The following is a 26,684-nucleotide window of genomic DNA, read 5'->3' as shown; positions in this document are numbered from 1 at the left end:
TCCAGCAAGTAGGTGCAAGTCCCAAAGCTGCAGCCAGACCTGCGCCTAGCTGCAAGGTCAGCTTAGAGAGCCTGCTTGGAAAACAGAACACAGCTGAGGTAAGAGACAAGACTAGGGCCAGCAGGTATGAAAAATGATTCAGATGGTGGGGATCCTGGCTCCTTCCTTAACTGTTTGCAGGCTATTAAGTATCTCAGATACCTCCCAAAAATGTTTCCACCAAGTCACTTGTAAATAAAAAGCAGCACAAATCCGAGACACATTGCTAACACGGCAATTCAGTGCTTGAAGTCTAAGCAGTCAGCAAGCCAAAAGAAGAGAGGATTGGCAGCGATCCCACCAGCCTGATGTACTTGCTGGGTGGCCATGTTTACCAAGTGGTGCCACAGCATCCCGGGCAAAAAGAATCCTGAAGAGCTAAGGGCGACGACTAATGACAAGAACCAGATGACCCAAGAGGCACACCGGCACGTGACAATGTAAGGCTACATACAAGTAGGCTCACACCTGCAAACAAACGTTGGAAGCCTAGACCTCAAAACTGGGTGACACAACTGAAGCATCACATGCAGTTGCCTTGGCTGTGAAAGCATTTCTGCGAAGCTCCTCCAAGCAACCTAAAAAGGGCTCTGGGGACATGAAATTGCTGCACTCTCTGACCGTTCTTTTCAGGGTGAAGATGTGCCTTTCCAGATTTCTTTAAGGTATGTAGGAAGACATACATTTATAACTTTGCAATTTTGCTGCCTTGCACTGTGACTTTCATTTTGAAAGACCACGTTAATTCTGAAGCTTCTGTGAGATTACTGGAGCAAAAGTATCAGTGTCAAATCTGGCTCCGCACTTGCAATAGTGCCTATCTAGCACTAACTTGACTTTCTTACCCTTACGCTTTCTGCCTAAAAAGGGGCAAAGACTCAAAACTTCAATCTCCATAATAAAGCCTGGCAATCAGCATCCCTGTGATAATAACCTACAGTTCCTTTGAGTCCCCACTCCTTGGAGCTACAGTTTTTACAGTACGCTTTTCCATCCATGGCAGTAGTTTCTGGGGAGAACGAGATTCAATGTGTTTAAACGCAGTGTTCTTTTCTGCCACATGTATCTAGTAGGCTCATCAGATGAGCTTGTCTGAGTACATCATTGCCCACTTCATAGGTAATTTCAACAAAGAACACAAATTAGTTCAGAACCACTCCATCGATATATTTTAAAGAGGTCCAAAAGAAAACGCCTTCCCACTCTCAGGAGGGATACTTCAAAGCAGCAGGCAAAACCCCATGATCCACGGGATGCTGATAATCCCTTAAGAGGTTTATAGGATCGTCTTAAAAAATAACGTAGAGTGTTTTTAATTTAAACTCTAGTATATGCAGAGAAGATGGTCCACAAAATATTCTGAAGATCAACTGTAAGGCAATGAAAAGGCACCAAAGCCTGTCAGAGTTCAAAGAGCATCTGGATGATGCTGTTAGTTACATGGTTTGGTCCAGGGGTTCTCAAACTTTTTAACCAGGGGGCCGGCGCGCGGATGCAGTGGCAGGCAGTCATCTGCGGCTGTTTGTTTTCCTCCCCAACCCCCGGCGGGGGGGGTCTGTAAATACCGGGGGCCGGACTGAGGACCCTGGGGGGGCGTAGTTTGAGGACCCCTGGTTTAGTTTTAGGTAGTCCTGTGCAGAGCAGGGAGTTGGATTCAGTGATCCTCATGGGTCCCTTCCAACTCCAGATATTCTGTGATTCTATGAGAAAGTTAATGAAACACTACTTTAACGCAAATGCCAAGGCAAGCTATCCAGGACTGTGAGGGACACTGAAATACTCCAGTTCCCTGAACTGGACCAAGGACTATTACGTTCTCCTGCCTTAGAAACAGAGTGAGGAGGTGGTAAGGGTTTGTAAGAGTCATGCAGGCAAGAAGTTTGTTTTCATACAAGTTCCCCCTTTTCACAGCAGCATCCCAAACAGGACCTCACAAGCACAGGATGGGTGAAGGCAGTGCAGACCAAGACATATAAATCCTCTTCCAAGGATGATTCTCTCAAAGCTAGATGGGAAACCAATAAATTGTAAGATTATAAACAGAAAAGCCCAAATTGCTAATCATCATCTGCCACTGCCTGAGAAACCTGAGAGAAAGCACATAATTTCCAGTGGCAGCTTTCCTGGCCTTGGTGACTTGTGGTAGCAAGAGATTTAGACACTTGCAGTAAAACTTCAGCGATTCAGCAACGTTTTAAATTTGGCCACTGTCACTGACTGCCAAGATACTTGAGTCTCTTGCACGTTTCCAGGTCCTGTGTGGTACTATGGGCCACGTCATGTTTCGGTTACAGCATCAACCATGCTAAGAAGCACAAGAACGACGTTTCCTTCAGTATACAGATTTGGTGCTGGACTGCTGGCAGTGCTGAGGGGTTCAGCTTTGGCAGGAACGACGAGAAGTAGGAAACTGTAGTACAGAACTCAGGACAGAATTGGAAACCTCCTTGCAGAAAGGTCTTTGTGACAACTGACATGTTAACTCCGATGGGGTCTTCCTGTCCAGCTTCTGTCCTGGTGAGCTCTTGGATGGGAACCAAAGATCAACCTCCCTACAAGTGTCTTGAGCTTCTGGCTCCAAGTTTGACCCTTGATTTTTTCAGGTTAATTTGCAGCTTGGTTATGCTAATATGTTTACTCTGGTGAAACAAAAGGACTTGCAGTGAGATAATTTGTATAGAGAAAAGTCACCCAGGCCATAAAAATGTCCTTTTTGCTGGGACAGCTGTTACAAAAAGAACATGTTAGAACTTCAGTGACTTTGAAGAAAAATATTCCTTGGTTCAGGAACATGCTCTTCTCTCCAAAATTTTAAAAGGTTACCACGAGACAAGAAGGAAACACCACGATCTCCAGGAACGAATGTTTAAGAGCTCTTTGCATTCCATAGATGAGCAGATGGAAGCTCTGTCTTGAGCAGGACAAGTGAAAAGAAGAGCAGCTTTGCCTTTTGTGTCCTGGGTACCAAACAAGGACCGCGTGGTATTATACCATTGGCCAAATAATCTCTGCATTACAGCTCAACACAGCCCATGCTGTCCCTTTGTTTTGGGAAAAACTGCATGAAGGAAGGGAAGCTGAGGAGTCCTATGATACTTCCACCCCTAGAGGCACTGAAAACTCAAAAGCCTTGAGGAACCTATGCTAAGTTAGCCCTGCTTTGAGGCAGAGGTCAGACCAGAGGACCCCCAGCGCTCCATCAGCCCATATTGTTCTATGATGCCCTCTCAATACACCCTGCTGTATGCATAGCTAATCGCTATTCGTACAAGTACAGAATGTATAAAATGCGGCTAGTAAATACTACAACACAGTACATTTCCTAAAACGTCAGGCTTAACAGCGCCCCAGGAATTCGCAGTAAATGAGGGTGAGCCAAGGAGAGGCAGTGCAGCAGATCCAGCCCCAGCACACCTGGTGGCCTACCAAAACAGCTCCCGAGGAGCCTGCGCTTCCTCCGCACAGTCTTTGCTTGGCTTCCTTTTGAGCAACCCTTGCCTTCTCCGTATCTGCCACAGTAGCTGCCGATACATTTAAATATTTCAATTAATTACCAGCTTCTCAAGTTCAGGAACTATTTTACCTTACTTAGATAGTTTATTTAAAAATATATATATATAATATTCTCCAATTCAGAAAAGGATAGAACTTCCCACAATGTAACATTTTTATATATATATATAAAATATTTATGCATTCAGTGAATGGAAACAGTTTTACTGTATACATTTTTAATGTTGTACTCTATGCAAATCTGTATTACCTAAAAATATACCGTACTTCTGTAAATCAAAACAAGCAGGGAAAAAACCACTGTAGCTGTGTGCTGGGTTATAATACCTAACAGAAATGATATGAAAGTTTTAGTTTTGAATTTAAGAACTCACAAACAACACCTTACTTTGCGAGCGCATAAATAGAAGACTGAATACATTCTGGCTCTGTTAAGCTGAACTGCAGTAGAAGTTACAAAATGTAAATATATTTATTAATTTTCAGTATTTCAGTGTTTCCAAGTCCACCTTTCATGATAGTGTTAAATAAATCATGGTCCTATCCTTCCAAACATTTCAACACTCTTTAAAAAACAAAAACAAACAAACAAAATTTTAAAGTGAAATGTCCTCCTTCATTGAAGTGTTAGATCATATTTTAAATTACTGCACTCCCACACAATATTTTTATATATATATATATTTAAAATATATATATATATTTATATATAAAGAGACCAAATAGGAGACTACATTTTTTACCATCAATATGTTTAACATCGCATACTGTAGTTGTATAAAACATGCATTTTCTGGGATAGTTATGAACACATCATGAATGAGCCCACATAAATTATTTTTTGTACAACTCGAAGTTAAAAAACCCAAAAAGTCAGATTAAGTGCCTCTGAGGCCCTTTCTTCCCAGTTATCAGTTCTCAAAACACTACTGAAATATTTATCTATGCCTACAGCTATGTGCTAGAGAACCAGAATTAAAATTTTAAAGTACATCTACAGTATGTTTTACTTTTCTTAAAGTTTGTGACAGTCCTCGGAGATCATGTTGTGAAATGTAAAAACAGTCACAGATTCTTCTTTTTTTTCCAGAAATAAAAAACACATCTAGGAGAGTATGCAAAAACAAGGCAAAATGAAGTTTCATAGCACTTAATGAGGGTTAATATAAGTCAATAACTAATATTGAGGTTTGTAAAAAGGGCTGGATGAGCAGTTACATGTACAAGCAAATGGTCTAGTAATTCCAATGGTATCAGACATTGTTTTTGTAATGAATGCTTCTCCACCCTTAAAACCAGTCGGTATACATTCAAAATAGGCTGACATTGATATACTTACTAGGTGTAAAAATAGTGCACTATTTTTTTCTGCCACAAAGCAAAATTGCATCCTAAGAGCTGGTAAACCTTCTTTTTTCCTTAAATAGAGAGAATGGGCAAAAACACTTGAAAAAAAATTAAATTAAGGCAATTAGACAGGTAAAACAGGACTGCCCATGATGACATAGCTGAAACTAGTATATACTTCAAACTTACACTAGCTGCTCAACACTGACATGCAGCTTTTGATAGACGTGTAATGAATGATATAAACTTCAACATTATGGCTTTATACAAGTGCATAGTTGCAACTGCAATAAGTAACGGTATCTGATTAATAAGCATAAAAAAATAAAGTGGAAAGATTTTTAAAACCCTCTTGCAGTATTACAGTACAATATATATACACAGTATAATGGTCACTTCTTACAGATGCAGTCTATATCACTATGATGGATCTTCCTCCTGTTCTTGCAGACCTGCTGGTGGCATCTTTACAAAAGCTGAAAAGTCAGTTTCTTCCATTTTAATATTCATTCCTCTCGATCCTTTTATGAAATGTAGTGTATGTGTCTTGCCAAGAAAGCTTTTGTGGAACAGAGTTTAAAAGGTTACCTAACATATCCTTTTACTATTTACCAACCACTTCTCATTTGATCAGTCACTCAGGAGAATACAGGAAAACCGTCAGAGATTAGTAATTTATATTGCAGCAAAAATGTAAACCTCTGATATATATAGCACAATCTCTCAGGAAAATATATATTTTTAATATATTTTGGGATATGTTTCAGTCTTGCTGTATCGGGAAGAAATTATCACCTTGAATTGTGTCTGCATTCACGGAAAGCAGTTAGCTGAAAAAGAAGCAGGAAGTTTGGTCAGTACATGCAACAGATGTAAATCTGACAAAAATATACTTCCTCAAAGTCTTCATTTAAGATGGGCTCATCAGCATACTTGGGAGAAACGTCATTCCTCTGCATCCAACAGCATTGTTACTTAAGTATAGTACATTCTTACGCATTATGATCCCACATCAGTTAAACTCCCTTGTAATATATGAGGGCAAAGTACAATATGCACAACGTAATAGTCGCTTTAACAGATTAGTAATTTGTAAGCTTTTAATACATAAAGGTGCAGCATATTTGATTAATGTAATGCTTGTTACTATAAACACTAAAGCAGTTAAAATTCAACACGCGCTGGTATCTCAGTTAACTGAGTACACAGCTGAGATACAGCCCTAGTGCTGCTGTCACTGCCCATTCTTTTATAAGGCTGAGACAACCTTACGTACTTTTTAAAAGAATTCTTAGGAATTTAACATTTAGGGTTTTTTTCTATGTAAACATAACACTGCATCAACATGTAAAATGAGGAAACATTGAGAACTATAAAATAGTTATCACTATGTCCAGTACATTCACACTCCATATTTAAGTAAGCCATGGGACAAATTAGATCAAATAAAACAGCTGTATCTTTTCTAAAGCAGTCAGGGAAACCTTATCACAGAAGCTGCAAAGGCCCATTTGTTTACGTAGTTTTCAAATGCATGGTTAGGTACCCAAAAAGCACAGCACTGCAAAGGAAAGCCAAGTCAAAATCACTTCATAACACAGGTAGAAAAGCAAAATGCAGAACTCCGGTCATTTCATGTCTGCCAGCCACAGACCAGTCTGTTTATATATTAAAGGCTTAAAAATGAAAAGTATTTTTAAATACCAATTCTATTTCAGCTAAACATCCAACTGCTACAATCTCCCTTTTAGCCTTCAAAAATTACCTGCAGAGCTTGGCAGTATTAGCGCTACAGATGAACAACTGCTCTGACAACAGCAGATATTTATTTTTTTTTAGGCAGGCAGACATGAATTTTGAAAAAAGATCTAAAATTAGAAAAATAAAAACACTGGCAAAGGCAACAACATTGTTTTAATGAAAATGACTCCTCTAAAAATTCATTGACATTGTGAACACAATCTCATTTTTACAGTTTAAAATATTAAAATGAGATCTTGTATTTTCTCTGGTTTGAGAAACAAAATCCAACATAGCATGCTGTATTCAAAGGCAAACAAACCCATTCCTCTCTATTTAGATTTACCCCTTATACTTCTTCAGAAATCAAAAACATCGTCATCATCATCACCATCAACATCATCAACATCATCAAATGACCAATCCCAGTCCTTAAATGCCAGATCAAGTAATCTGCAACAGGAGGGTTTCATGTTTAATGTGTGCCATGCTTCTATAAAACACTTCAAAATTCTGTTATCGCTAAACCTGTTCAAGTAGAAAGACCGTGTTAAGGTAGGTGGGCTCCTTCCTTCCCCTGTCATGGATTGTGGAGACTCAGTTAGCATTCACGTAAGCCAGGAATATTGTATTCATTGGAAATATATCACGAAAATAATTCAGTTCTGTAGAATACTTACCATACCAAGTTTTTACCCCAAAATTTCAGTAGAAAGCAGCAACACATATATTTCATAAAATTAGCTGCTTTCTGTTTTGCTGCTGTTCTTGTTGACTGAGGTGGTTTTATGCTCTCCTGCTATCCCTTTCCAGACTATAATGCAAGGCTAACAATTTTTCCAGTAAAATCAAGTGATTTTGATTGTTGAACGGAACATAAAATAAAATAGCGTTATCTGAATTTACAAATGAACACAGTAGGATTTTACTATATCCCAGATACAGTGGGATTACACTATACGGCAATCCTGTAGCTCATAATTCAAAGCTCAGCAATGCCAAAAAGAGGATATATCAACTTGTCCTCTAGGCATTGCTGCCTGTGCTCCTTCTATGGTCACTATAAAAAAAAGAAAGCAAGTGAGGCAAACCTTGTCAGCAAATGAGTCACTTTACCTAATTTAGGCATTTATTTTGGGATGGGATGAATCATTGTCTAGAAGCATTCGTCTCTTTCTGTTGTTATCAAAGGATCTTGGACAAACATCTTAAGTATTAACTTCTCAATTGCTATAGCCACAAGCAATAAAACCCAGTCTAGTCATCTCTCCAGTGAGCTTAATGGATTTTATATCAGGATTATATGCCAACCATAGGAGGCAGAGATGGAAACCTTACCCTAACATGGCATTCAGCATGTTTTAACTAAAACATGCTACAGTGTTTAATAGTTAATCACATGCTTTAAACAAAATGGATTTCTGGGGGGGGGTGGGGGGGGTGGGTTTCATATTTAAAGTTTTTACACTTTTAAATGTGATCTATCCCTGAAAAGGCTCAATATTCATTTATTGTATGAACTATGGCTATGGTAATTTTAAAACACTTAAAGAATTTATTAGGCATTAAAATATATTAAAGTTGCTTTTTTTTCAATTTGGAATTATACTTCTGGCACGATCCAGCTGAATGGACAAGCAGAAATTGTATGTTCTGTATGAAAAACCGCCTGGCCCCTTCTTAAATCATCATGAAGAACAACAGCTGTGAAAACCTTCAAGAAACACTCACTGTGTGAGATCCCTAGCAGGGGCAGCAATTATAGGGCTACGCAGGTTGGACGGGACCTCAGGAGGTCTCTAGCCCAACCTCCCGCTCAAAGCAGAGTCAGCTACAAGGCCGGCCCAGGCTGCTCAAGGCTTTGCCCTGTCAGGTCTTGAAAGCCTGCAGGGATGGAGCCTGTCCAGGCTCACCAGCCTGCCTCCCTGCCTGGCTGTCTGCATTGGATTTTCCTTCTGTCCAGCTGGAATCTCTCTTGGCTCAACTGAGCCCCTTGCCTCTCACCCTCCCACTATGCAGCACTGTCTTAAGAGCCTGGCTACATCTCCCCGATACTCTCCCCACCACAGGAGGGTACCAGGGGCAGGCTGCCATGGTACCCTCCTGGATATGTCCTTCACCCAGGCCGAACAAGTCCAGCTCCCTCAAGCCTCTGCTCTGACCATCCTGGTGGCTTCTGCTGGACTTTCCCCGGTTTGCCAAACTCTGGCTTGAATATGGGGGCCCAAACATAGAGGCAGTATCTCGCTGCAGACCAAGAAGTGAACAGAGGGGGATAATCTCTTCTCTCAGTCATCTGGCTGCACTCCCCTCGGTGCAGTCCCAGAGCCTGCTTTGCTGCCAGAGCCCACTGCTGGCTCACCTCCAGCTTGTCCCCAGCCACTCAGTCCCCAGATTTAACTGGCAACTACATCTTCATTCTTAATAAAGTTTGTAATAGAAAATTAATTATTCCATACAGTAAGACTTTGCACAAATGCCTCACAGAAGTACCAGTCAGATATAAACTGGCCATAGCAATTACAGTAATTTTTAAGTATGTGGTTTCTAATAAGAAGTGTTTAAATCAATATAAATTTCTGCTGGTTTGACAGACCTGCATTATTAAGGTGACAGGTGACATGACCTCACCAGACTACACATTTCCATCCATTAGGTACATTTGCAAAGTTTAACTGCAAAAATAAAATGGTTCACGCACAAAAATCTTCATCCTCCTCCTTTTCCCAGCATTACAAAATATACAGATAGAAAAATATATACAGAGGAAAAAAAACCATGCAAGACTGATTCATAATGGAAGAGGACCATAACTAAAAAGGATGGTAAGGGTAAATAAGGTGTTATGAAAGCATTTTGTAAAAAAAGGTCACAAAGATTAAAAGAAGAGTGTTAGAAGGAAAAAAAACTGTTTTCAGAACACCTAAGAATAGCTGTGGAAAAAGAATCAGAATGTGTAATACACCTTTTATAAGTCAATAGTAAGAAACAGAATAACAATACTGAATTAGGCTGTAAACACTATGCAGAAGAAAAGCATTCTACTTGTCCCTCAATTTGTCAGGAATGCTTCCTTGATTCACGCTTCAATCCGATTGTTGATGTTCTCATTAGTTTTGCACAAAGAAACTCTTCAATAATTGGTCCCTAAAAAGCAGTGATTAAAAAATGTTTTACCTTCAAGGTTATAATAATAAAAATGATTTAAAATCCAAATTATGATGTCTGACTTTCTTTTAAACATGCGAAGTGTATAACACCAAAAATTAGACTGTATGGAAATTAGGAGGGAAGCGAAATGAAGTTACTTTTAGGCCTTTCACTATGCCTTTCCATACATTAAAATACCAGTATTTTTTTTAAGACCAAATTCTTCATAGCATAAGGCTGTTTTGTGGTAACAGCATCATCACAGTAAGAGCACGCTTATGCTGCATTCCCCACTGTAACACTGGCAACTCACCCAACCCATTTTTCAACCAGCCAGCTTAGATACTGGTGGCAGTCTGGTCACAGAAACAAGGCAAGCAATACTGTCTAATTTGCCACTGCAAATTATCTCTACGGGGAAAAATGAGGGGGTTGTTTGGTTGGTTGGTTTTGGGTTTGTTTTTTTCAATGACTTTACTGAACTGTCCATTGCTGCTGGAATACTGCAACAAACAAGTCAGACCAAACTTTTCACAGGCTGTCAACAACTGGGTACAGATATAAATCAAGTGTCAACTAGTACTTTAGGTGAGAAAAAAGCAAACTGAAAAAAACCCAGAAATTCTATGCAAGCATGTAAGCGCTACCTGCAGAATGTTATCCCTTCCATAATATAGTATAAGATTTTGCTCCTTAAAACTGATCCAGTAATAGTTTAGTGGTTTGTGTATGGACTTTTTTTCCCCAAATCAGACTAATCTTTCACGAAATCATGAGACATGAGCATGAGTCCTTCTAGGCTGAATAAGGAGGGAACTGAAACCAATTCTTCCACCCTTTAGTAAGTGCTCCAGCTACTTGACCAGATGGTGACCCCCCGACTTCCCACCTCCCTGCTCTCTTTCAAAAAGCACAAGTGATGCTCAGACAGGTGCCTACCACTGTGGCAATGGGCTCCATGCTGTGGAACCTGCGTGGGCAGAGACACAAAAGTGAGATTCATCTGAACTAGCTTCTCACTGTAGATGTCCAAGAGCATGCTCAAAGCTCCTTTTCTACACTAGGAGGACAGAAGTCCTGAAAAAGACACTTTTGCATATCAACTGTAAATGGAATCAGACAGAGAAAAATATAAATTTGGTCAGATGAAACACACATTAATATACAAATCCACAATCAGGTGTCTAACCTTACAGCAGGGCAGGAATTCAAACACATACCTCAACACCAAGCAATAAGAAACAAAAGACATGTAGTCCTTTACTACATGTAAGGCCTTCTAGACTGCTTTTTGAAGGCAACTAATTCACTCCAAGGTTCATTAGAACCACAAGCACCTAATTTCATTGCTCAACTTCAAATCAGGTGCAGTACTGGCCATCTTGGAAATTGTTAAACCTTTTTTTCTTTTCTCTTCTTAAATCTTTACACCCCTTTCACTGACTCTTTGCCTTGTCAAACCCCATTTTCCCTACCAGTTGCCAGTTCACAGGAACCATTAGGCTGAAGATAATGCTACAAGTTCTGCCTATGACATGTAAGAGCGATAGGATACATAATCAGTACGGTAACCTTAACTAACAGGTAAAGCATGGTCCTTTAATCAAGGGAACAGACATAGTGACTCTTCTTATAACTTAACTGAGATTTATAAAAGATGACAGGCTAGCTCACATGTCAATAGACAACATTTGTGATCAATTGTCCTTATCAACATATATGACATTAATTGTAGTAAAATCTTTAAAACAATAAATTAAATAGCAGTTCTTGTGTCACCTTGGTTTGTTTGGAGGAAGCTGTCGACTTGGTCGTCTGATGGACTGGTTTGGCTGTACCTTCATGGAAGTTCTGGGAGAAGATCGAGCAAAGGGGTCTGGTGCTGGAGGCTTCTTGGGTATTTTTTTCACCAGTCGGCTCACCCATTTTTGCTGTTCTTCTGTAGAATTAGCTAACAGTAGTAGATTCTTTGCCGTTGAAATATCATAGTACACTGTAGTAAGAATTTTTAAAATAAAAATGAATACTGTTATTCTGAACGTGTCCCCACATCAAAAATTAGTCATCAGATTACCATACTCTCACAGTCAGTGCAAAGAGAAATCAGCAGCAAAGTGAACCAGATTTTGCAAAACTTTAACTTTCCTGGCTGCTGCCAGTGCTGCCTCCTTACATTTAGAGGGTAGCAACTTACAGCTGCTACAGTGTGAGCAGTCTTACAACTACCATGCTTTACTGCATGAGGCTGACAGCACAATAGGTATGTATGTATACTGGCCACATGCCATTAACTGACAGCAGCGAGCTCCTCGGGTAGACACCCTTCGAAAGGTTCTGACTGCTACACACTAATAAAAGAAAAACCTACCTGTTTATGTTTAGCTGGTGTCGGACCATTACTAGAATCCTGATCGATTAGAACACCTTGTGACTCCAATGACTACATGCACATTCAAATACTTGCTATTTACCTTTGCAAGGTGCTATAATCTCTTCTTTTTTGTCCATGTGATCTTTGTGGCATTTGATATGGCAACGGCGACATTCCAGAGCAGGAGGAGGTTTAAACATATGCCACAGAGGCTTCATACAAGCTTCACAATTGGTTGGAAAGTGATAAAGAGTAGGTATAAACTCGTGTCCTTTGTGACAGATGTAATTTGACTTCTCTCCCATGGGCTCCACAGGAAATTCCTGTTCTTTTTTGCTCTCTCCTTCATTAGCATATAGAATCTATAATCAAAGCAAAATAATCTTAGCACTCCTAGATGAAAAATGTAAATTTAGAGTCATTATCTAAGTAGAAAGATTGAAGAATTGTTTTTTTCAAGAATTTTTTAGTAAATACTTCATTAGACAAAGTTAGGAGTATATTTTTGACGATGTGTGAAATATCATGCTTGTTACACTAGAAACATTAATTTATTACTGAATACCTGGAATATCCTAGGAATTTCCTTGGAATCTGCTCTGTACACATCAGTCTGAGTGACTGGTCGAACATGGAAGAGTTTGCTATAGGAAATTTTTTCAATAAGGACAAAATTAATGTTACCAAAATGATAAATTTAAATTGACAGATTAAGTTAGGATGCAACATAACACATTAAGACTCAGAGCTATTAAAGATTTGTCAGTACAGATTTCTAATCACTTGGTTAAAGTCCTGTCTTTCAATCCTGCACATGAACGTCCAAAAACCCTAAATAAAAATGTCACAGGTATCCAGCAACATTTGTGAAAAAAACATGACAGCACTGAAAATTCAACATCATGTGACTGTAACCATTGCCAGTAGCTTTCTACACAGTCCTCTCCCCATGCTCCAGCCTCTGAATATCCACATTCTGCATTTATTAAGAAAATAAATCAATTAACTATACAACCCACTTGTAAGGACATGTTGTAAATGAAAATGTACAAACACTGAAAATTATAGCCTCTTTGCTACAGTTTTCTTAATGTTTTTTGCCACAATGTGCATGTGAGGTAGGTCTGGCTGAGTTAGCAGAAGCAGTTCAGTTACATCACAGCTCGATGGGACACACTGTTTCAGACTGAGCACCACACTACTGCTTACAGAAAACCCAATTCTTCATCACAAGGTCCCAGCTCTGTAGTTCAAATTACAAAAGCAGACCCCATTTGACATTGTGCTTCCAGACTGGACCTCAAAAGGCCTTTTATCAAAGTCTTTCCACCAAAGTTCACCTACAAATCTGAAGACGGAATCTCACATGATAATACTTACTCTATGTCTAATACCATATAGGGATTAGATTGCTCTTTATCTTGTTCGCTGTCATAGAACAGGATCTTCTTACTGCTTACAATTACATACTGTTGGGATACAGATAAGAGTAAAATACACATTTTAATCCAGCTCATCAAAGATGTCACAGCAATTACCACAGATGTCACAGCAATATTTTTCTACAATTTTGTTAAATGGTAGCTAAATGGACAATAGTAGTACAGCATGCTAAATCCATGATTTGCTAATACATTCACTGCACAACAAACAAAATTCTGGATAAATCAATTTATATTACCAGATTAATTGATATTTAAACAGATTTAAGTATCTATAAAGAAATAAAAATGAAAGTCTGGAAGAAAGTAAGATAAACGCTTTTCCAATTTAATGATTTAATTTTCACTTAGACTGGTAGTGAGAGTAATTGTCATCTTATGATGCCTATTCTACACCTGCAGTTCACAACTAATAGGGATCATACTCACTGAGATCACTGTTATACTTACCAGCACTGCTAGCAATTTTCATCAAAAAGCTAGTTACCTAGAAGACCTCCTATTTCCAGAATTTTATCCAGAATGAACAGTTTGACTGAGCAGTAAGTGAACTGGTATGAAAATACGTATGTTACTCTTTGGGCAAAGACACATCACAAAGGTCACTGAAAAAGTGTAAATGAGTGAAGGCTACACAAGGCAGATGAGTAGTTGTTAGTTTTATCTCCTAAATAAAGAATCTGTCAAGGGCATCTGCTTCCAGACTGTGCTGAATTTCAGCTATATAATACTGCTGGGAATGCTTACAGCTGAATGCACACACATTTAAAGATCATGAATGGCTGTTCTCACCTCTGACTGGACAAAGAAGTGTCTTAGCCTATTACAATTGTCTTAACCTGCTCCTCTTAAAGGTAGCTATACCAGCTAACATATTTTATACTTTTAAGTGATGGAAAAATGTATCGAAGAAAAATTAAAGCGGTAAAAACCTGCATAAGTTTAATATACAGACTACACATGAAACAAGATCATAAATCTGGTTTTCTTACCTTTTTAACCCATCCAAATTTTTTAGTGTTATTTCTAACAGGCAGCGATAGCCAGCCTTCCAATCTTGATTCTGAAAAAAAACATATACATTAAAGAACATAAATATTCACAAAACATTATTTTTGAGATTACTGTGAATTCTGGAACAGTTATCGAAGATCAATAATAAAGCAACAGAGCAAACATGAGAACATGGATTATTTAAAACCGTAAGGTCTTGCAAAGTTTATCACAGTAAACGTTCAGGAATATTAAATTGTGTATTCCTGAACACAGCCAATAACCAACAATGCAATTACAAAAAAGCAGTAGGCATGAGGAAGAAGAGGAAGAGCGAACTTGCAATTACAGCACACACATTCCCTTTAGTAATTTTTTCAAGACTTAAAATCCTTATGTCTATCAGCCTTTACCTTTTAAACACAGCATCTGAAGGTATTAGTAGAGACCACACAACATCCAGTTCAAGACAAAAAAAAGGCAAACTGCCACCACAAATAACCTGTATTTTCTACACACCAGGTCAAATTTCAGAAGTTTAGTATTCCAATTCATATTTTTTACTCTTTCAGTTTTTCTTTTTTTCCTGATTCTGCCTGTATCTCCTAGGCTTTCTAATCCAAAGTAACTTCTGGCTAATCCTTAGGCTTTGCCTAAATTCAACTGCCCTTTCGCACACTTGCAGTATTTTATATTACACTGGCACATTAGTCAGATTGGATTTATCAACAGTATTAACAGCTCAGCTGTTGTTTGACATACACATTTCAGTCATAACCAAAAACTCACACGGATTCCACTTTCCTAGTGCTGGGTGATACGTAGTATCACACAGCCTTTGACCCTATTTCCATAGCTGCACTTAATACAAGCATTTCTTTTCCCTATGTTTCATTAAGAAGAACTACTCAACTGCAGTTAATATTCTTCTAATGAGTTCCACTAGCAGATAACCTCTACTGATGCTGAGGAGCCTCCAAGTCAAAAATACTGAAGCCTTAAGTATTAACAAACACAAAACTATGAAAAGAGCACTACCGTGCTTCACTATGGCAAAATCTGTTTTCTTTCTCATTAGAGGGCATCTGCAGCCTGCCTATGTTTAACACAGCGTAACAAATAGTTATTAAATATTCATAGGAGTCTCATCTTGTCTAGAGATACTTGAAACAGGTTATTTATTCAGATATGTACTGACTTCAAAGTTTATTGGCCTATAAACATTGCTGTTGACACATTTTGAAGTATATACCAAGTACCTGTAGTAGTTCTATAACATATATTTTGCCTCATACCTGCCACTTTCCATTGTTCCTTTCAACTACACCTGATACAAATGCATGCTGGTGCAAAAAATCCTTCCCCACGTCCAGTAAGCATGTGTAGTTGGTTAATGGCGTAAAAAACCTACGCGTTAACATTTTTCCTGTTTTTCTCTGTAATCTTCAATGCTATTGCATGAAATTGGACAAAATGAGAGTTTCTGATTACACTTCTTCATTTCTGGTCTCTGTCCTACACTAAAAGGTCATAGAAAAGGCAGAATATTCCAAAATTTCACAGTACATGCTTATAAACTCCAGGATGGAAAATACCAACAAATCACAACCATCATACCTCAAATCTGTTGTAATTATGTTAGCGAAAAGTCCTAGTTTGGATGCGATTTTTACTTTAGAACAAAACAAAACCATGCTGGTAACAACAGCAGCTAACAAGGAAAAAATTATGTATGTACTTAACAATTACTTTATAAAAGCCTCATAGCAAACACCAGAGAATGAGGAAAATAGAGGAAATGCATTGTTCTTTACTCTAGTTTGATGAAGTAATGTCAATGTCCCAAAACAAGTTTTGGCTTCAGTGGAAAGGTATTCACACTTTAAAGGAACCTCAAGTGAAATACAGAAATTTGAAAGTAATTAAAGAACACCCACCTCTGACATTAACACTGAACAGAAGTTTTGTTCAGTATGGTGTACGTGTAGTCATATCAAATGAATAAAGAATTAGGAAAACAAACTCCTATTTTACCAGGGCCATGTAATTTCATTATATGCTTTATGTAGCTGGAAAAATGAATACATTTTGCTTGCCGTAACATACAAGAATCAAATATATAGATTCAAATTAAGGCAAAACAATGTAATACTCAGAAGACTGAATTTCTACAAGCAAATAATGTAAATTCAGATAGTGCGGAGTTAGATGTTTCCACACTTCAACACAAGGATTCGACTTTTTGATATCTAGTATCTCTAGGGTCATACAGAGACTGCAGATACTGGATAGAGGCTACTTTGAAAACAAATCCATCAGGCTCATCTATTCAATGCTTTAATAAAGATGGTGGTTTTACAAATCACAGCAAGCATTTAGAGAAAACAGGCCGGTTACTTTTTCATGCAAATTTTTTCATGTCATGTTCACTACCACCGCAGTGTGTTTACTGCCAGACTTGGTTTTTGGGGGTTTTATAATCATGTATTAATAGCGTTAGTTTTCAAATAGAGAAAAGGACACAGTAAGAACAAAACCAAACAGTTCTCAGGGATGTCACCTGTGCTATCAACTTCTGTAGGACTGTGGGAACAAGACAAAGGTTCTTCCTCTGAGTCAGAATCAGAGTCGAGAAGCATGCGAGAACTGGAAGGCTTAGTGGCAATACTGACAGAGGTAGAAGAGTGCTGGTAGGTAAAGGACATGGATTCCATAGTGTGAGACTGAGTGATATGGACTAAACATAAAGCATAAAGGAGGAAAAAGGTAGAAAAGAAGTCAAAATAGAATCTCTAAGAAGAGAGGATTAGTTTTACATTTCATCACATAACATAGTCATTGCAAAGTGACCACTACAATAAAGTGGAAAAAATTATTTATTTTAATGTAGTAAAATAGAATTTTTAAAATAATTTTTTTAAAATTCATGTAAGATGAAGTATTATTACAGACAGATTTAGTTGGGAGGTGGATAGTGACCACTATCAAAGCATTGATAAAATGGTAGAAACACAGGAAGATGAAAAGCCACAGAATCATCAGAGCATTAATTCGATACTTTAGCTTCTATGGTAAAATATTGATATAAACCCAATTAATACAGAAATATTAGTAAAATTAACATACCAGGGAATCCATCATCTGCCTCAGCATCTCCAGGTCCACTGCCTATGCTACTGTTGTCTAGACCGATGTGCAATGACTGCAGCTGTGAACGAAGCTGTTCAATGTCACTGTCTTTGCTGTCCAGAGTCATCTGGAGTTCAATCCGTATCTGACTCTCTTCTGCTATTTGCTGTTAGGATAAATTAGAAGATTTCCTATTATCACAAAACTCAGTCAAAGAAAATACAAGTAGAAAATTATGCAGACTTTGCAGCCCATTACAATATATATATACACACTGAGTGTTTCTTTTGGTCATGGGAAATTCGGGAATAGAGACTCTATACACTACCTTAAAGTCTGTATCAATTCAATGAGAATTACAGAAAAGGCTATCAATGTTTGTATTTGCAAAAGGATCTTACTGCCTGCATTTCATTGATTTCCTTCTGGTATTTGATCATCATTTGGGTTAACTTTTCTCGTTCAGACTTCAGTTCCATATGCAGTTTCCTATTTTCCTTTTCTTTCCGCCGTACATCAGTGTCAGCGCCACGTTTGACTGGACCCTTCCGATTCATGATCTCAGCCAATTTATTCACAGCCTTCCCATGGGAAAGAAAAAAATTACAAAAAACACACCAATAAATACGGAGTTATATCATGAAGAGATGAAGTATTGTCTCCTATCCACAACCAGACACTTTTAATCTAACTGTAAACTAAAACCTCTGCAATCCAGTCCTATAAAGTTGATTTAATTCAATGTGCTACTCAAAAATGAAAAGAAGGTAATGATGCCATTTTCACTTTAAGCAAGATTAGCTATGAACACTTTTGCTCGTATAAATAAAACCTTCCATTTTCATGAGGTAGCCCCAAAATACATTTTTGGATTAACATGCCGCTTGTTCTAAAAACCAATCTGGATTAAAATCAGAAATATACTGTTTTATGGAACATACAGAGGAATATAAATCAAGATGGAAAACAGTAAAATATTAATCCATTTGACTGATATGAAGGTTTTTGCTGGTGGACTGCATCTGGACTGGGAGTTCCTCTATGATAAATCATGGGGATGCAGTTTCACTACACTGAAAGCCTACTTAGTAGAAACAAACAAACAAAAGATCAATATACTCTGTTTCAGGGGCAACAAAGAAAAAAGCATTAATGGTACATATATAGATAGTTTACCATGGAAAGTTTTCTATTAAAAATTATTTGATTCCTGAACGCTCTCTCTTCATTAATTTAGGTGCATTTGCTTACCTGGGTTTTCAATGTTCTTTCATTCAGTAACTGTTTCTCAAATTGTGCTTTAATATTTCCCACGTTTGCTTCTTCTTCTTTTAGCTTTGTAACTTCTGTAGCAAGATAAAAAAAAATAATCTATGAAAGCTCATTACAAAAGAAAATAGTACTATTAAAGAAAAAAAAAATGGTTTCAAATTAAATTACGTTTGGTTTAGAGAATACCTACGTTCTTGTACTTCCTTCAGTTTATTGTTTAGTTCTTCTTTCTCATTAGCAAGGTTAGCCACATCACTAGTTAGCGTCCTATTTGCTTCCTCCAACTACAAAACAAAAAGTACAAGTGACCATGTAACAAAACTCATTTGGCCTACCAAAGCATTACAGGACAGAAGGAAATGCTTCAGAGTGAAATCAGGATAAGGATAAGAGGACTGGCTGTAAGAGGAGTAGGGGCACAGAAGAAAGAATGATCAGATTGATGCATGGAAGAAACATGATATTTTTTGAAATTTCATTCACAGAAATATTTTTAAAATGTCAGATATACTTGTATATCACTCACCTCTAAGCATGCTAATAGCAATGGATAACTCAAACTGAAAATAGAAACTCAAGCTCCTGTAAACTTCTACCAAAATTACTATTCATATTACTCACAGAGGCTATGGTGGCATCTTTCTCAGTAAGTTCCTGTTTATGCCTAGCCATCATCTCTTTAATTTCCAGCTCTTTCATAATCTTCTCTTTTTCCAAATCAGAGTACTGCTCTTCAGCAATGGAACGTGCAAGTTGTTCTGAATCCGCTTTTGTCAAAGTAATCTCTAGCTGAGCAGCCAAGGAATCTCTGCAAATTATTTATGTATATATTAACTCAAAAAATGGAGGGGGCTGGGGGGAGAGAAGGAAACAGCAAAAATCCAACCTAATTTTTTATGTATTAGTACTACAAGTAGTAAAACCTACCTCTCATCCTGTAACTCTTGTATCTTTTGCTGCATTTCTTTACAAAGTTTGGTCTTTTCCTCACATTCTTCTTTAAGTTCTCGAACTTGCGTCTTATAGAGAGTCTAGAAGTTAAAGTTGGAAAGAAAAGCACGTGACTTGCATATACTAGCTTGAAGATACACAAAAAATGATCCAAGATGACATTGTATGCAATTCTTTAATCACACAATTTGAATATAATTGTGCATGACTTCTCCAAATTCAACTAAACGTCACCATCATTCACAGATGTGTTTTCATTATTTTAATTTTTTTTGTTTTGTTTTTTACTTGTATATTTGTGAACGGGTAGGTGCATAATAGACATGTTATATGTCTGTAAACATACTGTTAAAGAGACTCTAAATGTGAAGAACACAATTAGATGGTAAATCAGAAGTATCAGCAGCAAGGAAAATAATTTATTTTTCTCTACTATTTTAAATCTTTGGTGTAGGTAGGTATGTAGAATTTAGGCTTTAACCATACAAATCCATGAAATCAACACAAAAGTTAAAGAGCAAAAAGCAGCATAGGAGGAAGGGAAAAAAGATTAGAAAAGCATTTAAAATTCAAAGTTTTGTGAATCCGATAGTAATCTAGAGTTCTAGAGAAAATGAAAGAGAAATCATATTGCTCTGTACACTCAAACGACTGAATACAGGTAAAGTGACAGGTAACCGCAAGTGGATTTTCTGCAGAGTTTTCAGGATAGACTGTCTTTCTCTGGCCCATCCACAGCAGCCAACTGATCTCAAGTCTCCCTTTCTCTCCTTTCGTGTGTACAACTTTTTGATCTACTAGAACATCAGTAGTCCTCCTCCCTGACCTAAAGACCACAGTAAAATCTTGAGTTTCCTCTAATTCTGAAACAGGCCTTTTGGCCTCTACCTGCAGTGTGACTGCCTGTGCACTGTTAATATAAATTAACCACATGCTAGTGATGATTTTTAAGTACATTATCTATTTGCAATAAAGCAAAAACTCCCAACATATCTCCACCAAGTTTGGCTGTAATGCAAAAACTTCCTTGCAAGCCTTAAACTCAAATTTTGTTACACTTCATGATTCTGAGAATAGAGTTGTTCTCTTCCATGTAGCATGGAAGAGGTGCTAGATGCAAAAGGCTTAAAACATGCAGAATATTATTCACACTGTGGAAAAATAAGCTGTTTGATTCCTCGCCCCCTCTGAACTGTGTTTGGGACTCCCTTCCAAAGCTGGGACATTTCTTAACATGAGTTCTTCACACTGCTCAGTGATCAAGAACAAGCAGTGATGACAAGGCTGCAGACAAGACTGAAGACAGGCATAAGAATAAGCTTTAGCTTATAGATGTGAAACACCTGATGGCTGAGGAGGAAGAAGGAAAGCTAACATTGTACTTTGTAAACAGATTAGTATAAAAATAAAGAAGCATAAAACATACCGAGAAATACTGTTCAGCTTCAAGTTGGTCTTGAAGCTCTTTCATTTGTCCATCTGCATCTTGACGTTCCCTAGAAAGAAATAACATACTTAGAAAGAAAAGATATGAAGACATTCCAAGCCAGTAAATAGAAAAGACAGCATTCACACTCTAAAGATCTTCAGTCATTTCCTGACCAAAGTATGGTTGGCAATTAAACCTGAGGCTTCCTCTGGGTACCAGCTCTCTGTTTCACTTGCACAGCCGAGAACAACGCACTAACAAGAAGTCAGTTTAATACTGTTAACAAACTAACTGCAACAGTGTTACCGAAATCTCGGATGAAGAACTTATCGACACCAGTGTGATGTAGATAAGCAGACACTTCTTTATTGACGGCCGGGTGCGTGAGTGAGTCCTCTCACAACCAACGCACACCAAGTCTCAAAATCAGACACCATATATATAGAACTTATTCATGCATACTCATTAAGTATCATGCATAATCATGATATTTTCTGAAAATCATTAACATATTCTCCTCCCATATCCGATTCTGCACAGTAAAGGTTAGAAGGGTCCAGAAATGGGTCTGGGGTACGATTTGGGTAGGTGGTATATGAGTCGGTGGTCGCGATCTCCCCCTGCCGGAATTTCCTTTTACTAAAGTTCACGGTTTCTTGGCAGGTAACTACAAGCTGTTCCAGTCGACTCTCCCCAGTTTCCGTTAATCTCATATTCTGACATTTCAATACACTTTCTACATACGGAAGACTAGTTAACTACAAAGAAACCTTTCAAACCCTAGATTTATTACCTAAGTTTTAAACAATGATTCTAGCCCATTCTTCTGGCCTTGGTACGGGACTGTACAAAGGATTTCATAACAGCTTTTACTGTGCAACTATAAGTTTCATTAAAATATATTTCTTATCCCTCTATATTTCTATTAAAAATGATTTTATAAAATCAAATAAAGTCTATCAATCTTAACTTATTAGCAAATCTGTAACAACAGTGTCACATAGTTTAACCAGTAAGAGACACTGATAAAGCAAAAGAATCTTATTTCCATGTAAAACATCACTGATCTGACAGATTGTTTTGGGTCTCTTGTTTGCTAGAGCTCAGTTTGTGGAAACGTGTCTGTATTCTTTGACATGCAACATTTCTTGAATTCATCTGTTACTAAAACAGTCAGTCCCATAACAAAGGCAGTAATGTAACAGAAAAAAATTCTGCCAGTGTTTTACATTACAGCAACCATCAGATGTTCCACCTTCTATGTGAGTAACTGCATCTTGCTGACAGAAAAAAGACAAGGAGCTAAACCATTCAGAAGTCATAAAAGAGCTAAAAATCAGATTAATCTGATAGATGTGCTAAAATTGCATTTTCGTTCACCAGAATGTTCATGTAAAAAAAAAATCAGTTATTATATTGCTTGTAAGACCTTGAAGAGCTGCTGGGATTTAACACAACTCCTATTTGAAGGTACAACAGATGTGTTTAAACATCTTTAGCACGAGATATTTCCAATGGTTACGCTTCACAGCTCTGTATTAGTATTAATTTCCAACTCCAATAAGCTCTCCTGGACTAATAATGCCAGTAACTGTCCTCTTCGCTGAAGTCGTATCTCATTTAAAAAAACAAAAGTATCTAGACTGTCTGTTAAATAAGTGTTTATCTGAAGTCCTCACATGCTTATGTTTAATCTGGCTTCCCCCCCCCCCCCCGCCCAAGATTTAATGGACAACATCTTTTAGTACAAAACTATACACTGCTGAAGGGCAATTCTCAACTAGAGTCACTGGAAATTATTTTTAACAACAATTACATTTTGCAATACAAAAAAAAACCCCAATGTGGAACAGCATATTCTGCACAGCTAATTTTTAAATTTAATATTGCTCTCTGCTTTCGCCCAAAACCAATTACAAATCAGTAACGTTACTAAAAAACACAGAGCAATTCTGCGTACTTGCGGAGTTCATTATTCTGTTTCTCCAGACTTAATTTGATTTCTTGAAGATGGTTATTCTCCTGTTTTAACTGCTTCTCTGACATTTTCAAGGTGTTGACCTGCTGTGTTTGCATCTTGAGGTCATTTTGAGTGAGACAGCGCTTTTGTGTTTCTTGCTCTATTTTTAATGTCAGGTTTTTTACCTAAAAAATAAAGAGAAACCTGTGATTTTTACAGACCTACACAGGAAAGCAACATTTAAACAGTGTCTCTTATTGACTTCCTCTACATTTCTGTACATGCTCACATCTTTTGGTGAGTCAAAGCTGTCTCCTGAAAAGGCATCAGCACACAATAAATAAGCTAGCTTTTCCATGTCAATCTCACAGCATTTTACATTTCAGAAGAAAAACTTTTTATTAGCAGTAACACTGAAATATTTCAGAAAAATGAAACTACATTTTTTAAAGTAGACTTTTTAAAGCTCCACATACAGAGAAGGAAAAAGTTGCTGCCATATTCATTCACAAACATTCCTAAATATAGCTATAACAGGGAAAATATTTGGACATTGAAAACCAAAATTCCACTCAAGACTCCTTTTGTCAGTATTCCTTACATCTTCATTCAGTATATCCTTTTGCCTGAGGAGCTCATTGATTTTCTGTTGTGATTGCTTGAGATCACAGTCCAACATGGAGCGCTGCTTTTCAGCTTCTAACAGCCGATTTTCTACTTTTTGCTTTAAAGCTCTCTCTTCCAAAAGTTTCTTCTCCATTTCTGTTAAGTAAGAAATTTAAGATGTCAGTCTGTGTAAACCAGGAGATTCTGGAGGGCAAGGGAAGACACCTATTCCATATTAACAATAAGTAACATGTTTATCCTTTTAACACTGAAGAGAAAGATTGCTGACAAATGATTCATTAAAATTTTCACAGTAAACCCACACCCAGAGGATGCTTTTGCAAGCATTCCTGACTGACAGCTATTTCCTACTTTTCAGTTTCAAGATAACTTTCAGTTTATCTGCAACACATCTGAAATGGATAAAAAAGGTGGATTTTAAAAAACAATCCATCTAAATCTACTGAAGTGTTACTTTGACTATGATAACTAGAAATCGTTTAAAGAGTTGAAGCTGTTCAGGAACCTGATATGCCAAGTGATTCAGCCATTATTACTGAATTGTTTCTGCTTCTTTTGAACATCTGCATGCTCAAAATTTTTGTGAATGCTCTGCAATTGGAAGCACAGGATCTGTAGGTAGCTTTTTAAATAGCTGCAATAAACAAAACATTTAATTCAAAAGTAAAAGCTACCTTCTGGAACTGTTTGGTAATTATCCCTCCCTCCAAGAGATTTCCATTGTCATGAGATGCACCAGAATATGCACAGTGACTGCAGAAGTGTAGCAAGGGCTTTGCCATTTCTAACTCTACCTGGTCTACATATTTAAATCATTAAGCTGCTGACATATTTTATCTAGGACAACACAAAAAAGTATCAGTACACTGAGTAAGAACGCAAGACAAGCTCTTAACAAAAATGCTTCAAGCAGTTTTAGTAACATAAATGTAAGTAAAATTAATTCAGAATACATTAGCACAGAAAATTAATTAGTGTTGTGTGCAATGGAGAACCTGTTCTACTTTGAGACTAAACCAGTGTGTCTTTAAGCTAGCAAAGCAAGAATAAAGAGACTACAACTGATTTTTATGACACTAATTATGTTTTAAAAGAGCAGTGGAATCAAGGAAAAAAGCCTACACTAAGGCTTTCAGTAGCATCAAAAGATTATACGATCTGCTTTGTATAATTTACATGAAGTCCAACTGTGATGTCAGATACATACCTTTCATCGCTTCAGATTTTGCTTCCTCTATAGATTCATAGATCTTATTTTTGTCTGCTAATCGTGCTTTTGTGGCTTTATGCTCAGCTTCTTCTTGTTCAAGGTTCTGCTGCATAACTTTGAATTTATATGTCATATCTATTTCCATGTTGCTTTTTTCCTGTTAAAGAAAAAATTACATTGAAATAAAACATTAAACACATCAGGTTAAAGACAAAATTTTGAACAGTAACATGCTGCTTGGAAGTATGCTAAGAGTGGAAACAAGAGCTCAAACTGTAAGGAGCTACCTGAGAGCTCAATTCTACAAATGTTTTTCTATGGATGGCAAAGTGCTCTGAAAATATACAAGGACATCCCTAGTTGCAAACAATTACAGAATCACTGCCTTAACAACCAACATTCCGTAGTAAAAGTGGCTCAAACATTAAGTTTATTGATTTTTTTTTCAATACTTTTGTTTCAATGACAGATCTGTCAAAAAATATTAGCAGAAGCTTTTTGATTTTTGGCAATATTGCGTTTAAAAAAAACCCAACAAACCCAGACGAAATGAAATCTTACTACTGCACTGTTAAGCTACACGCTGGAGTATATTATTATGTACTTTAGACGCATAATGTATTATGTTCATAAAAGAAACAGTATCTTTGTTTCCGCACTTGTCAAATTGCAAAAACAATAAAGAAAAATTAAGAAAAAATAATAAACACTGAAAACAAGGCTTATTTTTTGCATATATTTTGTCTCCACGCCTCAAGTAATGAAAGGGTAAATTTAAAAATTCCCTAAGAATTCAACACCAACGTTCACTTAGAAGTGCTGTTACCTTTTCTAAATCTGTAAGTTTTTCCTGCAATTGTCTCTTCTCCACTTCCAGTTTGGCTAATGCACTCTTTCCATTTTTCACTTCTTCTTCAAGGCTAGATATTCGACCTAAAAATGACCAAAACATCAATGAGGTTGGGCAGTGCGTGAAAAAAGACTGTATTTTATCTACTTAGAGATACAATTTTTCAAATGTAACAGTTCCTAATTCTGACTATTAAGAGCATCGCCCTTTGGGGTGATTCTAAAAGTTGTTAATAACATTTCGTAAATGTTATCACACATTTTCTCTTAAATGTGTGTCCACACTTGCATACAGAACAGCACACTAATCTAGCCACAATCTGAAGCTTAACTATCACTAAAAGCTATTTTTATTTCTGAAACAAGAAGGAAGCTTAACTTCAGAAGGTTTGCAGGAATACCTTGTAAATCACTGATAATCTCCGATCCATGACTTCGATCTCTCCTTTCTGATTCTAGAGCTGACTGAAGATTGAGAAAATCCTTCTCCAGTTTAAGTTTTGCATTCTCTAGCAGGCAGTTCTTATCTTGTAGTTCTCTATTATTAGTTTCCAGCTGCTGGATTTGCTTCGTGCTTTCTGTCTGGTTCTTCCTTAACCTGGCTGCAGTATCAGACTCTGACCGCAGCAAAGAATTGGCTTCATCCAACTGAAGATTGATAA

General features: G+C 37.4%; 1 protein-coding gene across 2 annotated transcripts in view; it reads right to left on the bottom strand.

The window, feature by feature from the left end:
* Positions 1 to 3,708: 3,708 nt before the first annotated feature.
* ROCK2 (Rho associated coiled-coil containing protein kinase 2) overlaps positions 3,709 to 26,684 on the bottom strand; it is a 100,932-nt gene continuing 77,956 nt past the window's right edge. The window contains exons 15-32 of one of the 2 annotated variants that reach the window (XM_055810764.1): positions 26,424 to 26,670; positions 26,000 to 26,106; positions 25,171 to 25,330; positions 23,938 to 24,098; positions 23,337 to 23,521; positions 21,374 to 21,443; positions 19,924 to 20,027; positions 19,618 to 19,804; positions 19,187 to 19,280; positions 18,976 to 19,070; positions 18,126 to 18,305; positions 17,722 to 17,890; positions 14,595 to 14,665; positions 13,541 to 13,629; positions 12,726 to 12,804; positions 12,261 to 12,522; positions 11,569 to 11,782; positions 3,709 to 7,092 (exon numbers count right to left, since the gene is read on the bottom strand). In XM_055810764.1, coding sequence (XP_055666739.1) covers positions 6,999 to 7,092; positions 11,569 to 11,782; positions 12,261 to 12,522; positions 12,726 to 12,804; positions 13,541 to 13,629; positions 14,595 to 14,665; positions 17,722 to 17,890; positions 18,126 to 18,305; positions 18,976 to 19,070; positions 19,187 to 19,280; positions 19,618 to 19,804; positions 19,924 to 20,027; positions 21,374 to 21,443; positions 23,337 to 23,521; positions 23,938 to 24,098; positions 25,171 to 25,330; positions 26,000 to 26,106; positions 26,424 to 26,670 — 2,568 coding nt within the window. In that variant the 3' untranslated portion in view covers positions 3,709 to 6,998. The remainder of the gene's footprint in view (positions 7,093 to 11,568; positions 11,783 to 12,260; positions 12,523 to 12,725; positions 12,805 to 13,540; positions 13,630 to 14,594; positions 14,666 to 17,721; positions 17,891 to 18,125; positions 18,306 to 18,975; positions 19,071 to 19,186; positions 19,281 to 19,617; positions 19,805 to 19,923; positions 20,028 to 21,373; positions 21,444 to 23,336; positions 23,522 to 23,937; positions 24,099 to 25,170; positions 25,331 to 25,999; positions 26,107 to 26,423; positions 26,671 to 26,684) is intronic. The other variant, XM_055810763.1, reaches the window with a different exon arrangement.

This window comes from Falco peregrinus, chromosome 7 (genome assembly GCF_023634155.1).
Source record: "Falco peregrinus isolate bFalPer1 chromosome 7, bFalPer1.pri, whole genome shotgun sequence".
NCBI lineage: Eukaryota > Metazoa > Chordata > Aves > Falconiformes > Falconidae > Falco > Falco peregrinus.
Note: the sequence above shows the minus strand (reverse complement) of the source record. Positions and strands in the feature narration are given on the sequence as shown.